A 17,973-nucleotide genomic window follows, 5' to 3' on the forward strand; every position below is an offset into this window, starting at 1 on the left:
TTTCATCCTGCACATCTCACTCCCTCTTTCATGTGTTCACACAGTCCATATCTTAAACTGTTCACATATGTGACAGTGATACACTTTATTGCCAAAGGTATGTGGACACCTGACCATCACACCCATATGTGGGTCTTCCCTAAACTGTTGCCACAAAGTTGGAAGCACATAAATATCTAGAATGTTTTTGTATGCTGCAGTATTTTGATTTCCCTTCACTGGAACTAAGAGGCCCAAACCTGTTCCGGCATGACACTGTCCCTGTGCACAAAACAAGGTTAATGAAGACATGGTTTACCAAGGTTGGTGTGGAAGAACCTAAGTGACCTGCACAGAGCCCTGACATCAACCCCACTGAACACCTTTGGGTTGAACTGGAAAGCAGACTGCACACCTGGCCTCCTTATGCAACATCAGTCCCTGACTTTACTAAAGATATTGTGGCTGAATGGGCACAATCCCCCCTAGCCAAGTTCCAAAATTTAGTGGAAAGCCTTCCCAGAAGAGTGCAGGTTATTATAACAGCAAAGAGGGGACCAACTCCATATTAATGTCAAAGGTTTTGGAATGGGATGTTCAACAAGTGTGATGGTGTCCAGACACTTTTGGCCAAATAGTGTGTGTGAAAAAAATCCTACCTCTTTATCTACACAGATATAATTGGAAATGTAAAACATTACAGTGCTATAATCCAAGGTGCAGGAGCATAAAAGTTCTGAATATAACTTTTTTTTTAGCATTGTTGTTTTTATCACTCCATCTCTTAATGAAAGAGTTCTCTCTCTCATTAAGAAATTTAGATGATAAAATCATGATAATCCACTTTATGTTGCAATTCTTGCTGCATTTTTATTACTAAACATAACCAAAACAAGTTAAACATCATTTTAGAGATTAAATGTACAGTACATACACACTACTTTAACTACTGAAGTAAACTACTATAATCCAGACAGAAAGCAAAGCCACAAAACAACCAAACTTTTACAAACATTCATCATTCTGTACACAGTGATTCAAGCAGGGCTTAATCCAAAAGCAATAGGCACTGTTTATCTGTTGGTCTGGATCAACCACACATAGACGTTTGTTCTTGGGTAGCAAACATAAGCTTTAGGAAAGAAAAAACTGTAATAGCACATCAGATCAACAAGGTTGTTAGTGATCCTTTCTTAATGTGTTAGTGATTTATTCCTGTGATCAATTGTGACAATTAATATTGTATTGTCATGATTTTCTGTGATTTTTTTAATACTGTGAATGTGGGCTGACACTATGATCTATTATTATCTGTATTATGATCATTTGTACTGTAGTTACTGACGTGCACTGTGAAGTGATTTGCGGATTGATTAAAAAGTATTAATTATATTAATGTTAGATGTACTGTAATTTTACAAAGTGGAAAGACATCATACATATGAATCAGAGAGAGAGAGAGAGAGCGTGAACGAGGGAATTAAAAAATTATTTGTTCATGATATTTTGTTGCCTGAGATATTCTAGTGCATTATATATAGTATGTTGTTATGGCTTGGCAGTGTCTTTGGTATTAATTCTTGAAAAAAATTCTCAGCTGTGATGTCTTATCAGTATCTTCTGTATCATTACCAATAGATACATGTTTGAATATTTCTCTGAATGTTATTTAAGAACCAGATCACGCCAACCACATTTTTCTACATAAATAATGATTAACGAAGCCCTTAGTCTACCTAGCGTTTGATCCAGTGGTTATCATTGTATTGTGGACATGCTCTGAGATTTAACTGACATGTTATCAGAGAATTCAAAAGCATTACACATTAATTTTCTGACTGAATGTATAGTTTCAAAAATAAATTCAATTCACAAAATAAAACATCAAATAATGTGTTAATAGCGTGTTTTCAATATAGTACAGGGTGAACTGAATTTTCAAATGACTTTTTTGTTTGTTTATTTTCTGCATTTTCCATACTGTCCCATTTTATGGGACATTATATGAATTATATAAATTATATTTTGGGTTATATGACCAAATTGGGGAGAAAATAGAGGGGGTAAATCAGTACACACAACAAAATCACAAGTGTTAATTTAACACCCACAGTGTTGAATTCACGCCCAGAGTGTTTATATAAGTCTATTGGACTCAAATAAACACTCTGGGTGTTAATTCAACACTAGGGATTTTACTGTACACTAAGCAATTTTTTAAATAATTAATGAATCATTGTTTGGAGTGTATCATGCAAAACAAAAAAGTACCAGGAATGTTGTGTGTGTTTTAAAGTATGTGTTTGGGGTAGACTTGTCTATGTGCATACAAGGACATGAGGAATATTTTAGTATCTTTGGAATTTATACAGTATGATGCATCTCCAGTGATTGGGCTCAAATCAGGTCAGGTCAAATTGTATATCAGAAAATACACCAAAGATACTGGCCTAAGAGCCAGTAAGAGGGATTGACTTGATGCATTTCTCTGTCTTTTTGCCTTCCCTTGACCAAATAACAGATAAAGAATTCAATCCGTATTATATCCAGGGATGCAAAAGATAAACACATTGTCAAACAATACTTTCAGATAAAAGGATCAGAGTGATTTCCAGAGACTTCTGGTGAATCTCATGAACTATTTACGCTTATAAAACCAGCATTTTACAATACAGTTCACCATTAATAATTGTTGTCAATGTAGCCTACTTTAACCTCGTATTCTGTTTTACTCTGACATATCAATGGAAATAAAGGAATATTAAGCACTTTTCTATAATCATACATGCAACGCTGTTGATAAAATATAGTTTTACTTTTTAGATCGTTTTAAAGAACAATAATCAGGATCCACAGTGAGAGCTTTGGGTCAATGTTTACACAAAATTAGCTCTTTAAATCTGTTACTTTATACATTATTTAAGGTGACTGTTTTACAGTTCTTGATTTTTAACTGTGAATAAAACTGCAAGGAGCATTCCCATAGCCCCATCTATCCATCCATTCACCCTTCCATCCATTTTCCATGCCGCTTATCCTATACACAGGGGGAAGCCTGGAACATATCCAAAGTAACTCGGGGCACAAGGAGAAGAACACCCTGGGCAGGGTGCTAACCAATCGCAGGGGAAAATCACACACCCATTCACACACTATGGACAATTTAGAGATGCCAATCAGCCTACAGCACATGTCTTTGGACTGGGGGAGGAAACCAAAGTACCCAAAGCATAGGGAGAACATGCAAACTCCATGCACATAGAGCGGAGGCAGGAATTGGACTCCCAACCCCAGAGGTGCAAGGAAAACTTGCTAAACACTAAGCCATCATGCCTCCCCAAGAAATACCAAGTAATTTTTGTAAGAGTAGCCATCCCCAAAAAAGAGCAGCCATTATTTTGCATCACTTGAACGAAACAGGTCACAGAAAAACTTTCTTTCTTTCTCTCTCTTCACAGGGAGAACATGAAAGCTTTGCGGACACAGGATGCAGGTGGGAATCGAACCCCAAACCCCAAAGTCAAATATGTTAACCCCATAGTTCAACAAAAAAAGTGTTTTTTTTATTGGAACCTCTACTGATAAAGAATTCTTGACTAAATTCAGTTAGATGTGATCCTTCTGTCGATCTTATTTCCCAAATGTTGCTTAATATTACATTTTTAAAGCCAAAGATAAATCCTGCAATTTTATACATTATGCCCACACACAGTTCCCCACTTTTAATGGGAGATGCATTTAGGTTGTGAGGTTAAACTATTGTGTTTCCCAATATGAAAGAATAATGAATGGTCTACGTGTTTCACCACGACAGTGAGTAAAAGGGTTTCTGCACTTTCTGGCTGTAAGCGCTGTACTTCTCTAAAACCTCTAGATGTCACTAATATCTTTCTAAAGAGGAGATGGACAATCACTCGTTGATGTTTTGCTTTAACTCGCTTTAACACGTGATGGCGCCAAACCCCAACGTGTAATCATCTATGTCACATTTTCAATAAGATTAAGAGAACTTTGTGAAATGTGTTGTAAGTGTATTTTCTGTTGCAATGTCACAGCATTAATCTGCTGAAACAGCATTGTGTCACAACTGTAAATGTGTAAGGTGGTTAGAGTTAGAGGTACACTGGGGTTAGCTGTAAAACCTAGCGGATACTGTAGCTGTCCTCTTCACTGTGGTGCTGAAGTTCAGCCGCATTCGTTTCCGAGCAAACTCACATTTATTTACATTTACATTTATTCATTTAGCAGACGCTTTTATGCAAAGCGACTTACAAATGAAGACTACACACATAAACACTGATATTTACTTAAATTCGCCAGCCTAATACTCAGATCTCTCTTTAGATAACTTACTATCAAGAATACTCCTATTTGCACACTGTGAAGAATGTTAACCACCCGGTGTTTTCTGCTTTGAACATTTGAAAGTCTCGCGTATCATTGTACAGACGCCGGATATTTTAGGGTTAGACTTTTAAAGCAGGTCAGCTTCAAAAAGGTCAGTTCTCCAACATGCATAAATAAAAGCAGATTCGTGGTTATTCAAAATGTACCTCACAAGCAGCAGAAATAAAATGCTGTACATATAACACCACAGCACAGTTGCACATGGCACATGACTTGTATTAGTTTTGTTCTTGGCTACGTACAGATGTTTGTCATAACCAATATGAGAAGAGACTCGCGGCTTGCGGTAACGGTTGATTTATTTATTTGTTTGTTTGTTTATTTATTTATTTATTTTTTAATTACAGATATGTTTTGTAGCTTATATTATTCAAGTGCGCTTCAATAATTAGACTAGTAAATAGAACTCAGAAACAAGCACAGCAATTACTGTGATGTGATTTACGGAGCAATTAGCACAGTGAAAGAATGCCACAATCCCTAATTAAAGAAATGAAAAGTCATTTATTATAGTTTTAGTATTATAGTTATTAACATTCATTACACTTACGCTATAGTTCTACAATAATGAATAGAAGAAAATATTTCATGTTTAGTGGTGTATCATAGTTTTCAAAAACATGAATCACTCATAAAATATGAATCACTTGTAATGGCGCTTATGAATGTTGTTCCTAATGTTTTTGTTTGTTTGTTTGTTTTTTAAATGAAGCTTAATCGCATTTATTTGTAGGGCGTGGCTTTAATATGCTGTTGTGTTAAATAAACTTAATAAATGGGGCTGATTGGGGAACCACTGGGGGGCAAGCAAGAAGTGCGTCACATCCCTGGGAAAAAAGGCTTGAATGGAATCTGCAAGCACACATGCGAGTGTCTCACCCACATCAGCACCAGCAGTGGCGAGCTCAACTGTGGTGATGGCATGCCTTATAGCGCTATAGGTGCATCATCTTCATCTATTCAGGTGAAAGGTCGCGCCATTTCGGCTTTGTGCGCACCACGGTCTCCAAAAAGACAACTTCTCACACCATGGAACACGACCGAGTGAATTTCTAACCTGTGCGCGAGCGTTTGAATTATCTTCATCACCTTAAATGACGGTTCGAGTTACAATGAACCCATAAAACGCGTTCAACTCAGCAGAGGAGAAAAGTGAGCGCAATGAAGGAGCGCAGCGTGCGAAGGTAAAGCAGGAAAAGTTCATTAGCTAATCGCGGTTTGATGGTATATTAGAAACACGAAGGCAAATTCCATTCTGTGAAAACATAGCACAGTGCGGGAAAGCGCTTATATTGTTTGCGTTGAAACAAGAAAAAGTGGGAATTATGGCTGAAGAGGGATCCGGTGGCTTGGCGCAGTCTGCCGCGGTTAAACTCTCAGAGATGGGCGAAAGAACTAAACAACTAGGCACTGCTATAAAAGATCCCGAACGACAGCGGAGGATTATTCTAGTAATCGTCTGTGTGGCACTTTTGTTAGATAATATGCTTTACATGGTGATTGTGCCAATCGTTCCAGATTATTTAGCCCGCCTAGAAAGGGAATCAAACAACTCCTCCAACAGCACAGAAAACTTCGACGTTCAGATCGGTGTCCTATTTGCATCCAAAGCCATTTTGCAACTTCTTGTAAATCCTTTGACGGGCACCTTCATAGACCGCGTTGGATACGACATACCACTTTTAATTGGACTTTCCATCATGTTTGTTTCCACGTGCATTTTTGCCTTCGCTGAAAACTACGCGACTCTTTTCGTGGCGCGGAGTCTGCAGGGTCTCGGTTCGGCTTTCGCAGACACGTCAGGACTCGCTATGATAGCAGACAAGTACACGGAGGAGGCCGAGAGGAGTCGAGCCCTGGGCATCGCCTTGGCATTTATCTCGTTCGGGAGCCTGGCGGCGCCCCCCTTCGGCGGGGTGCTTTACGAGTTCGCAGGGAAGCGCGTCCCATTTCTCGCCCTCGCCTGTGTCTGTCTAGCCGACGGTATTTTGTGCATGACGGTCCTTAAGCCATTCTCCAGCAGGACCAGGGAAAACATGCCAGTTGGCACACCCATTTATAAACTTATGATTGATCCCTATATAGCAGTGGTGGCAGGTGCACTGACCACGTGTAACATCCCCCTTGCGTTTCTGGAGCCCACCATCGCGAATTGGATGGAGGAGACCATGGACGCGTCCCAGTGGCAGATCGGACTTACCTGGTTGCCGGCTTTTTTCCCCCATATTTTAGGTGTCTACATTACTGTAAAACTGGCAGCGCGACACCCACACTTACAATGGTTTTATGGCGCTCTTGGCATGGTTATAATAGGTGCCAGCTCCTGCACTGTGCCAGCATGCAAAAACTTTGAGCAACTTATAATCCCCTTGTGCGGCATCTGCTTTGGCATTGCGCTGGTGGACACTGCGCTGTTACCCACACTTGCGTTTCTGGTCGATGTGCGTCATGTCTCTGTGTATGGCGGTGTGTACGCCATTGCGGACATCTCCTACTGCGTTGCCTATGCTCTGGGTCCAGTTGTAGCTGGTAAGATAGTACACGACCTAGGTTTTGTGCAGCTCAACCTGGGCATGGGCCTCGCCAACGTGCTTTACGCGCCAGCGCTGCTCCTTCTGCGCAACGTGTGCCTCATGAAGCCGTCTCACTCTGAGAGAAACATGCTGCTGGAGGAAGGGGCCACAGGCCTCTACGACACTATCAGACTAGAAGAGTGCCAAGCCAAGAAAAAGAAGAAGGGCTACAGCACAACTGACAACTTTCTGCCGGTGGATGAAAACGGTATATTTGCTGGAAACCCCAGGTCATACTCTCAAGAGGAAACATCTGATCCCGAATATGCGTAAAACCAACACTCCTAATAAGTGCTGCGTCAATTTCCCGGACACAAATTAATATACACCAATTTAACCCCAAAGTAGGCTTTACCTCTGTCTGGAAAAACAGCCTTCAATGTGTAGTCTAGCCATACAACTGCATAGAAATTCTTTCACACTGGTGCAAAAGGTGCAACATAAAAAAACTGTGCGCCGTACACTCTGTGTAACTATAAACCAAACTCAGCCCACGTTTGATCAAGAATTAATTGCTTCACGTGTTCTTTTTCAGAATCAGTCTACCGGTTATCAGCATATTTGTGACCATTTCCTTCTATTTATCTTTAAAAGTATCACTGTGTATTTTTTTTCCTTTGATCAAATGCATCACTGTTTTAAAATGCGTTCAGGGATATAAATAAACGCACACGTAAAAAAAAAAAAAAAAAAAAAAAAAAAGATGGTGCGTCATTATTCAAAACAGGCTTAAGTTATTGTTGTTTTGCCAGGTCTGTGCTGCTATAACTAATATGCAATGTCACGTGACAATTTGATGGATTAATTGATGGATCTAATGTGTAGCCTATCTTGCCTCTCCACTGTCTGTATGTAGTGTGTTAACATTGTGAGGGTGTATTTCTGGAATGCGTCAATGTATATTATGAACCACAAAATGTACATAATGTGTATATCAAGTGTACATAATTAAAATGATATATTGGAAGCAGCCTTCTCTCTTTCTATTTTTTTCCTCCTTGTGTTTATAAGTTACCTATCAATTATTTATGTACAGAAAACTCTCTCCAGTTATAAGTGTTAATGTCGGAATTATTAAATAAAAGGTAAATAACACAGGATACTTGAGGAAATTTTGATAAGCATGGTGTCCTTTAAACGAAAAGAATCTGGATGGCTGATGTGTTTTCAACACACACACACACACACACACACACACACACACACACACACAAATGGTTATTATATTCATCAATACAAGTTTTATCCCGCACAACTAACAATGCGATTAATGGTGTGGTTTATTCTGTGCCTATTAACTGATACTGAAATTAAAAATAAAAAAATGTTAAAAAAAAAAAAAAAGGAAACGGTCAAGAGTATTGAGTGCTGACATTCTTGACTAAGCACATAGGTACACATCCACAATTGTCAAGATTATTACCTGTCTGGTGAACAATTAAGAAATAAATCTTTTTTTTCCTTCCATTGGTTAATATAAATCGTAAACCGTTCACTTCCTGAGTGGTGAAACAAATACATAATCCCAAACGCAATAATAAAATTCAGTATTACATACCAAGAAATCAATTAATTCATTGTTAATTGCGTTATTGCCATGAGTAGGCTACTACATCCCTCTTTGAGACATGTCAAAACCAAGTCGTTTATAATATGAACGGAAAATACAAACAATGGCCCCAGGCATTACACTAAATACATATTGCATAATGAGTCAAAACAGTATAGTACTATTTTGACACAGAACGCAGTTTCAGACGCACACAAAGATGCCGAATATTGCAACTGACGCATGAGGGTTGGTGGGAGGAGCTTCGAGCATCTTCCCCGAGCGTACTGTGAAACTCCAATACATGGGGCGCAAACAGGGTTCAGAAGAAACGACAGAAGAACAGCGCTTTCCTTTTTAGAAAAAGGACGTCTGCGGGAAAATGAATTTGGATAAACTTTTGGGGGCTTTTCAAAGCATGACAGCGCCGTTCTGGTAAGTATAAGGCACTGACCAACTTTATATTTTAGGTTCATTTTAGGCTCATTTTACATCTATTCATCTCTGTGCAGTAAGACTTTAGGGATGTTTACTTCTTTACTTACTATAAGCTATTAATATGGCTACATATGCTTTAATCAAGAGAAAAATGTACAGCTTGGAAAACATTTTCACTGATAAACCTAGGGTCTTCATCTATTCCAGAGGGCAAAGAGGGAAAGTGAATCTGTGACATTTCCTCACATTTGACTGAGCTCTGGAACTTTGAGCATGCCGGTTTTGGACAGGAAGCCTTCAAGGGACCAAGGAGATCAAAGTGTAAAGTGTATTTTTACTACTTTAGGATTAATAGTAATTATTTGAATAGTGCTGGACTTTGTGCAATTTTAATGTGCAATTGAAAATATTTCATTTTAACTAGCATTCATACATAACAAAACTGATGGTGTTTTAAAATCCTTAAGCAGATCTGACAAAACTGTACTTTTAACCGGGGAAGACCGGAAAACTGTAGCGATTTGAGCATTCCTTCAAACATGTCATTTGTAAATTGGTGACAAAATGCCCTAAATCAACCATTTAAATAACCTTTAGTTATTACTGAATGAATGAAATGATAGATATAGATGATATATTTTCTCTGTTGTCTTGAAGAATGAGTAAATAAACAAGATTAATGAGTAAATGTGTTCTCTCAATAACACTATATCTCTAATCTTATATGTTCAGGGCCTTCCTAAATTGCCCATCCCTGACTTACAGCAAACATTAGATATGTATTTAAAGTGCATGAGACATCTGATCCCTGAAGAGCAGTTCAGAAGGACTAAGGATATTACTGAGAAGTTTGGAGCACCCGGTGGGCTGGGAGAGAGACTTCAGAGAAAACTACTGCAAAGAAGAGAGGTTACAGCTAACTGGGTAAATTTCTGGAGATATTTAATTAATTTTTTGTAGTGAAATTTTATAAGTTTTTTTTTGGAGGGGGGGGGGTAAAACTCTGGGTATTATCTCATTTGGCTGTAACTATTTAAAGTTTAAAATACAGATATTGTGCAGAAAATGATTTTGTAAACTTTTTGTAATTACAAAAGTATCAATATTTTTTCTTTTCAGGTATATGACTACTGGGTTGAAGATATGTATTTGAATAACAGATTAGCACTGCCTGTTAACTCCAGCCCTGTAATGGTCTTCCCAAAGCAGAACTTCAGGACTCCAAGTGACATACTCAGGTATTAAACACTGTGGAGGAAGCTTCTTATCCCTATTTTTTATCAGTCTAACACTAAACACCTACAGTGTTTTGTACATACAGTCCCCTCTGAAAGTATTGGAACAGCAACGCCAATTACATGGATTTTGCTATACATTGAAGACATTTGGGTTTGAGATCAAAAGATGAATTTGAGACAATAGATCAAAATTTCAGCTTTCATTTCCTGGTATTTACAGCTAGATGTGCTAAACAACTTAGAACATGGCACCTTTGGTTTCAGACCACACAATTTTATGTGAGCAAAAGTATAGGAACAGATATTAATATTAAGTAAATAACACTTAATATTTGTTTATATATCCATTGCTTGCAATAACTGCATCAAGTCGGTGAACCACTGACATCACTTTGTACCAGGCTTGTGCCAGTTTTTTTCAGTTGTTGTTTATTTTATGGGGTTTTCTCCCTTGAGTCTCTTCTTCAGGAGGTGAAAAGCATGCTCAATTGGGTTAAGGTCTGGTGATGGACTTGGCCAGTCAGAAACATTCCAATTTTTCCCTGATGAAGTCCTTTGTTGTGTTGGCAGTGTCTTGCTAGATTAGATTAGATACATTTCTCTGTAAATTGACAGACAGAATATTTCGGTAGACTTTTGAATTCATTCCATCATGAGTTACATCATCAATAAAGATTAGTGAGCTTGTTCCAGAAGCAGCCATGCAAGCCCAAGCTATATGACACTACCTCCATTGTGATTGACTGATTAGCTTGTACATTTTGGGTCATGAGCAGATCCTTTCTTTCTCCACACTTTGGCCTTTCCATCACTTTGGTAGACTTTCCATCATCTTGGTTCCAGAACTTTTGTGGTTCATCTCTTTATTTCTTTGCTAATTTCAATCTGGTGTTCTGCTTCTTACAGCTGATGAGTGGTTTGCATCCTGTGGTATGGCCTCTAAATTTCTGCAATCAATATCTTATTTGAATGGTGGGTTGCAATTTTAAAAAATAATTAATGTCAACTGTATATCCAGAATTGATATATTTCTGTAAAGCTGCTTAAACACCTGTCAGTCACATGTTGCTATATTTTTGATCACTTGAAATGTGATGGGTGGGTTCAAACAAAAGGTGCCATATCCTATTCATCTTTTCATGTCAAACCCAAATGTCTTCATTGTATAAGGGAAAGTAAAAGAATTGGCCTTGCCATTCCAGTACTTTTGTAGGGGACAGTATTTGTTTTTGACACTCAATGAATCATTCTAACAAATAAAGATTTGAAGGATAGCATGTGTTGAAAACTTTAGGAAAATCATAAGAAGTGGGTAATCTTGTCAAGTTTGTATATTGCATCTTCCACTCCCACTACCTTGGTGGCTTGGTGGCCCCAGAGTCATACAGTATATATGGGTTCCTTATAATAATCACTATATGCAGATTATGTATTTTAGTGTGATAAGTGAATAAACTAACAATATGCCCATCTCTTAAATTACCTGGAGTTGTTTAACAATCTTACCATCTTAATCTAGATGTCTGCATCATTAGAAGAACTGATTATGTCTATTTGAACTGATCTACACCAAGGACATAAATTTATACAGATAAAAAAGATGAGATGTTTTAAACTAAATTTCCATTTACATATCATTCAAAAATGTACTTCACAATAAGTCATTTATAAAGTCTGGTTCTTTTTTAAAAAAAAATTAGACTAAAGAGAAAAGAATTAAGCTCTTCACATAAATAAATTATACTAGTGCTCAGTATATTAGCCTATACATTATTAACAGCAAGCCCAATATTTACTGTGTTGCTTTCAATTTTGCAAAGGTTTGGGGAAAAGGGTGGATTTCGTATATCATGGCAACTTTATTGATATAAAATCCAACATAAGAACATTTTATTATACTTCCTGCTTTAGGAAGTCAGGTCTGCAAAACATAATATGGGACTAGATGTAAGTATTCCAAGCCTAAGTTATGTTACATGAATTTGTTTAAAATTAACCCACAATTATAAATTAGACTATTTAGACATTGTGCCTTTGACATTTGATTAAAGCTTCACTCACAAAACATGTCTGCTAGCACTTACTAACTCCAAAACCTATAATCAAAACTTGTTTTCTTGCTGCACAAAGATAATCTATTCTTAAATACTGTATAATATATTTACATTTGAATAAAATAAAAATTTTTACACTCTCTTTTCTCTTCAACAGATTTGCAGCTCATCTAATTTCAGGTGTATTAGAATACAAGTGTCTGATTGATGGGTAGGTCTTACCAATAATAGAACTTTATCTTGGGTAACAGGTAGGTACATGCATTAGAAGTCCCCTAGTGCTCTTTGCAATAATCTGCTCTTGCTATGATTTGCAGACATGCCCTCCCAGTGGACTTTGCCCACGGCCAATTAGCTGGCACGCCATTGTGTATGGAGCAGTACTACAGGCTCTTCACCACCTACCGCTTACCCGGGCCAAAGACAGATACCCTGGTGGCTCAGAAGAGCTCTGTAATGCCAGAACCAGAGCATATAATAGTGGCCTGTAAAAACCAGGTAGGACTGTAAGTGCAGTTGCTTAAGGGAATCAGGCTCTGTTTGATGGTTCACTTATTTGTTACACATAATTAGATCTGATCTGGCACACAGGCAAGGTGTCTAAATGAGACCATAACAAAGGTGATGGACAACTTTCTTGGGCAGTTATTTTTTCTGTTCAACAACATAATTAATAAGTGAGGTCCTCGAACAGGTGCTCACTATTGACTTAATGAGGATTGTTGTTAATCATCTTCATGCTTGAGCTGTTTTTAATTACGTGCACGACAATCCATTTTAATGTCATAAAAGTTACAGTCACTCATTAGGCAGCTGTTCTTAAACTCAAAGTGGCTGTTAGTGAATAGTGTTATGTACAGTCTATGGCCAAGCTATAAATGAATAAAATAATTATGAAATTTATTATTTTATTTCACTAGTTTTTTGTTCTTGATGTGGACATCAACTTCCGGCGGCTCAATGAGAAAGATCTGTTCACTCAACTGCAGAAGATAATGACGATGGCTGAGAGCGAGGAGGAAAACTTCCCTCCTATTGGACTGCTCACCTCAGATGGGCGGACTGAGTGGGCAGAAGCTCGTAGTGCTCTCATTAAAGGTTCGATGCCATTTGAGGATGAATGTATCTTGCATTCCACCATTCTGAGATCAGGAATTTTCCATGAAAATATAGTAAGAATTTCTAATAAAACAGAAATATGCATATAAATTATTTGGATTAGATCTGACATTGAAGAAAACTTCCCAATTAATTGTTCAAATGACTTTTTGATGTGCCAAACTGTTCATAAATGAATTGTGTATTTTTCAGGATGGCAAGCCTGGACTTGGATTTGTTTACTTATGCAATTAATTACAGCAATGGATAAACACTAAAACAAAACCTGCATTAATTGGAAAACATAATCATGCACAAATTCTAAATTTTACCACAAGGTCACTCAGATACCAAAGTATGCTGAATAAACACATCTGCTGCAGATTCTACCAACAGGGACTCTCTAGATATGATTGAGCGTTGCCTGTGTTTGGTGTGCATGGATGAACCCTGTGGCATGGATCTGAGTGACACAAACCGAGCCATGATGATGCTCCATGGAGGAGGGAAAGACAAGAATGGAGGAAACCGCTGGTATGACAAACCCATGCAGGTAAAGCAGTAATATAAAATGCTGCCAAACAACATGTAATAATTTAAAGTTTGGATTACATCTGCAGTTAATTGGTGAATCTCAGTTTATAATAGGTGCAGATGGGTGCTGTGGTGTTGTTTGTGAACATTCACCCTTTGAGGGAATCGTGCTGGTCCAATGCACAGAATATTTACTGAAGTACATGTAAGTTAATAATTTTATATAATTCTTTCATCATCCATTCTTCACTGGATACTGAATTAAAAACAATGCATGACAATAGCAGTACACTTGTTTTTTGAGACGTCAAAATTATGACAAGCAGATAAAACATGTTTATATCTTTTATATACTTTAAGCAGTGTTTTGGAATAGAACCTGCATATTTTCAGTGGCATTTAAATAACACAGGGTTTGGGGAGAAAAAAAGTCATATGAAACTGGATAACTAAAAATGTTTAATATCTTGTTCATTCAGTACAGCTCACATACAGTACATACACTCTCAGGTATATAGTCAATGGCTATACAGTAAGCTTTTATTGTCTCTTTAACCTAACAGAGGCACTGTCATGCTAGACATGTAATTAACCCATAATTTGGAGAGTTTTGAATTGAGAGGCAGCTAAATTCTGAATTACCTTTACCTCTAGAGTAATGATAAGTCTGTACATGGGTATGTTTGCATCACTTTTAGGAGTGGCAGCCCTTCAAAGTTTGTGCGAGCAGCAAGTGTGAGTGAGTTACCATCTCCAAGGCGCTTGCACTGGAAATTTTCTTCAGAAATTAAAAAATTCCTCTCATCTTCAGCAGACAAATTACAATGGCAAGCCAACATTACACTTACTTCTCTTAAGTAGTATAGTGTGTATGTGTATCTTGCTGTACTAACTCATTGCATCCTTTATATTTAGGCTTGTCAAAAATCTAGACATGAATGTCCACAAGTTCAGCAGTTATGGCAAAGAGTTCATCAAGAAACATAAAATGAGTCCCGATGCTTACATACAAGTGGCTCTGCAGTTAGCATTTTACAGGTCAGTTTCCTGTTTTCTACCTCACAATACATGGATAATATTCAACACACCAGGACACTTCATACATACCTACCCTTTTTCGCAAGATGCCATGGAAGACTTGTGCCAACCTACGAGAGCGCATCAATCCGTCGCTTCCAGCAGGGTCGTGTGGACAACATTCGCTCTTCTACTGCTGAGGCCTTGGAATTTGTGAAAGCCATGACTGATAAAAAGTTGAGTCTGATGGTAGGTGATTACGCATGATACAGTTAAAGGAGATGATCAGGATTATTTAAGCTGATTGTACTTTATCGTTGTATTCCACAATCATACGTTTCTATACAAATTTCAATAAATATAGAGTTTCGTCTCAGTTAGTTGGCATAATCGAAAGTATCTTCATTATCATATTTAATCATTATTCTTAGTCAAAGGATCAGTAATGTTTAAGTTGTAACTTAAAGTTGTAACAGTGCTCACAAAAATGTGTTGTAGATGATAATGTTTAGTACATTTTTAGTTTTTCCTATAGTATTTTTTTTTTTTAGTTATCTTTTTTGTAAGATGTTTAAATTTCATCCTCTTTGGAAGAAAATATGTTATTGTGAAGTACTTGGTGAATGCCAAGGCAATACACATTCAATAAGAACACAATGCTGTGTTCTGTCCCATCATACTGCACACATTCTGCGTAAAAAGTAAGGACACCAGTGATGTACTGATGTACTGTTTCCATTATCGTAAAACTTTATTGTATCCATTAACATGACAGTGACATTTGCTGAGTATTACATAAAAGAGCAAAGCATCTTACTTTCAACATGAGCAAGTCTTTTAGCTACCATTTGCCAGTTAGCTCTGCCCCTGATAGTCCCAGATTCAATAATCCTATGCCCTTTTGCATGAAATGTACTACTATTGGTTAATTTACTTATATATTCTGTGCTAATAAATGTCTGTGTGTCTCTGTGCTAATAAATGTCTGTGTGTGCCTTTTAACACTATACAATTTGTATATACTATATCAAAAGCGTCCATAGAAAATTTAGTTAATTGTTAAACCTCATTCATTATTTATTAACATCATTTACATCATTTCACTATATTCTTGTCTTTGCATAGGATGCTGAGAAGATGGAGAAGTTATATGATGCTATTAAGGCCCAAACCAATTATACAATATTGGTAATTAAAACTGAGGGTGCTGATCAACTTCCCAGCTTAATGCAATCATAGTATATCCTATCATGATACTGTTAGTTCTCTTATTCACAGAAACTGTTTACTTGTCCAGGCTATTACAGGGATGGCAATAGACAATCACTTACTTGGACTGCGAGAAATTTCTAAGGAGCTCAACCTGGAGAAGCCAGAGATTTTCAAAGATGAGACCTACATCACCAGCAACCAATTCATCCTCTCCACAAGTCAGGTACATTAAATGCTAACTACAGGGAATAAATAAGAAAGGGAAATTAATGTGAGATAGTGGGTGATTTACTCACCATAAATTATGTCAGTTTAAATCAACAACTGAGAAACGTATCCAAAACTTGCATTCAAATAAATCCACAGAGCTTAATAAATATTCCAAATTGAACTATTACACCTAGACACTCTCGAGACACACGGTAACAGTGTGTCTCTGCATGCAGGTACCTACGACTGTGGAGATGTTTTGCTGCTATGGCCCTGTGGTCCCTAATGGCTATGGAGCCTGCTACAATCCCCAGTCAGACCACATCATTTTCTGTGTGTCCAGTTTCCGTGACAGCCCAGAGACCTCTTCAGACATGTTTGTGAAAGCTCTGGTGGAGTGCCTGGGGGAGATGCAGGATCTGTGTAACACTCAAGCCAAGCATAGTAACACCAGAGAGAGGACTGGAGAGGCCAATGAAGCTGTGAGGAGTAGAGGGAAGACATAGTATACACTCTTAGAAATGAGTTCTTCAAGGATTCTTTAAGGGTTCATTGGATAATTAAGAGTTCTTAGCTTCTGAAAAGAATTCTAGTTGGAACCCTTTCTGACAGGGAAGCACACTATTGTAGGGGTTCCATTTAGGACCTTTAAGGGTTCCCCCTGAAGGAAGAACTCATAAGAATGTACCTGAGAAGTAAATGCCCACCAGGGGTTTTTCATATGAATTCCTTTTTTCCTCCCTTAAGATGAATAGTGTAATTTAGCTATTGTGTCCAGACAGCCAAAGAATAATACATTATACTATTATTATGCAGTAGATAAAATATTAATGTGTGTGTAACATAATACTGTTTAAGATTTTGTGCTGCCAAAATAAAAGCTATGAGATTTGTACTACTAAGAAGAGATAAAAAAAAGACTAAACAAGAAATTCAGGCTGCTAGAAAAGTGTTTGCCCTAACATCATCAGATAGCGAGGTCAAATCCTAATGATGCCCGGATGCCTGATGATGTTGTTCAGAAAACAAGAAAACAAATATGGCCATGCTATCTGCATGAGTGGGATGGCATTTCTCTCTCTCCCCTGTCAATCAGAGCGATACTAACCAATGGTAGGTGTCTGTGAGATCACTACCTGTTGTAGAGGGCAGATAGCGCCTTCCTCCCAGCTTTTCAGTGATATAGCTCAAGCAGCAGTTTGAAAAGATTTAGTTGGCTGTCTTCATGTATCTCAGAGGAAGCACATGCTAGCCTTCACGATCCACAGTTGGTAGATGTTGTGTGATAAGGGAGAGCTGGCTAGTAAGTGGGAATTGGCAAATGCTTTAGTGTTTAAGGCTTTAGAGGCTTTATTACAGGCTGCATAGAATAAAAATGAATTATACTATATTTATTATTGGTGGAAATGTATGAATAATTTGTTGTTTTCATGGTGTTTACACATTAAATTACACGACATTGCAATATAAGTGCTGGTATTAAAATATTTGGTTAGGTGAAACTGTAAGAGAAGATTTGTTTGTTCTGTTTAGGTAAATGAGCTACACTATATCACCAAAGGTTTGTGGACACCTGAGTATCACACCCATGTGCTTTTTGAACATCACATTCCAGTATTAGTTCCTATTATAAGAACCTCCACGCATCTGGGAAGGCTTTCCAC

The 17,973-nt window shown here is 37.7% G+C and overlaps 2 protein-coding genes across 2 annotated transcripts; both read left to right on the top strand.

Moving 5' to 3' along the window:
• The first annotated feature begins 5,711 nt into the window (after positions 1-5,711).
• slc18a3a (solute carrier family 18 member 3a) lies at positions 5,712-7,232 on the top strand. The gene has a single exon (XM_053620129.1). It carries the CDS (start codon positions 5,712-5,714, stop codon positions 7,230-7,232), a length of 1,521 nt encoding a protein of 506 aa, XP_053476104.1.
• A 1,987-nt stretch (positions 7,233-9,219) lies between these two features.
• chata (choline O-acetyltransferase a) lies at positions 9,220-16,981 on the top strand. Its single transcript, XM_053621327.1, has 14 exons — positions 9,220-9,267; positions 9,679-9,870; positions 10,066-10,184; positions 12,396-12,449; positions 12,556-12,736; positions 13,159-13,336; positions 13,720-13,889; positions 13,975-14,075; positions 14,569-14,697; positions 14,786-14,908; positions 14,995-15,136; positions 16,013-16,075; positions 16,185-16,322; positions 16,546-16,981. Exons 1-14 carry the CDS (start codon positions 9,220-9,222, stop codon positions 16,813-16,815), a joined length of 1,908 nt encoding a protein of 635 aa, XP_053477302.1. The 3' UTR covers positions 16,816-16,981.
• Positions 16,982-17,973: the final 992 nt, after the last annotated feature.

Source organism: Ictalurus furcatus, chromosome 3, assembly GCF_023375685.1.
Source record: "Ictalurus furcatus strain D&B chromosome 3, Billie_1.0, whole genome shotgun sequence".
Classification (NCBI taxonomy): domain Eukaryota; kingdom Metazoa; phylum Chordata; class Actinopteri; order Siluriformes; family Ictaluridae; genus Ictalurus; species Ictalurus furcatus.

Excerpts from the sequence above, each read along its gene's own strand:
- slc18a3a (XM_053620129.1), top strand. The coding sequence starts at position 5,712 with ATGGCTGAAGAGGGATCCGGTGGCTTGGCGCAGTCTGCCGCGGTTAAA.
- chata (XM_053621327.1), top strand. The coding sequence starts at position 9,220 with ATGCCGGTTTTGGACAGGAAGCCTTCAAGGGACCAAGGAGATCAAAGT. Across the intron at positions 9,871-10,065 it reads GAGAGGTTACAGCTAACTGG|GTATATGACTACTGGGTTGA; the intron begins GTAAATTTCTGG and ends TTTTCTTTTCAG. Across the intron at positions 16,076-16,184 it reads AAACCAATTATACAATATTG|GCTATTACAGGGATGGCAAT; the intron begins GTAATTAAAACT and ends TTACTTGTCCAG.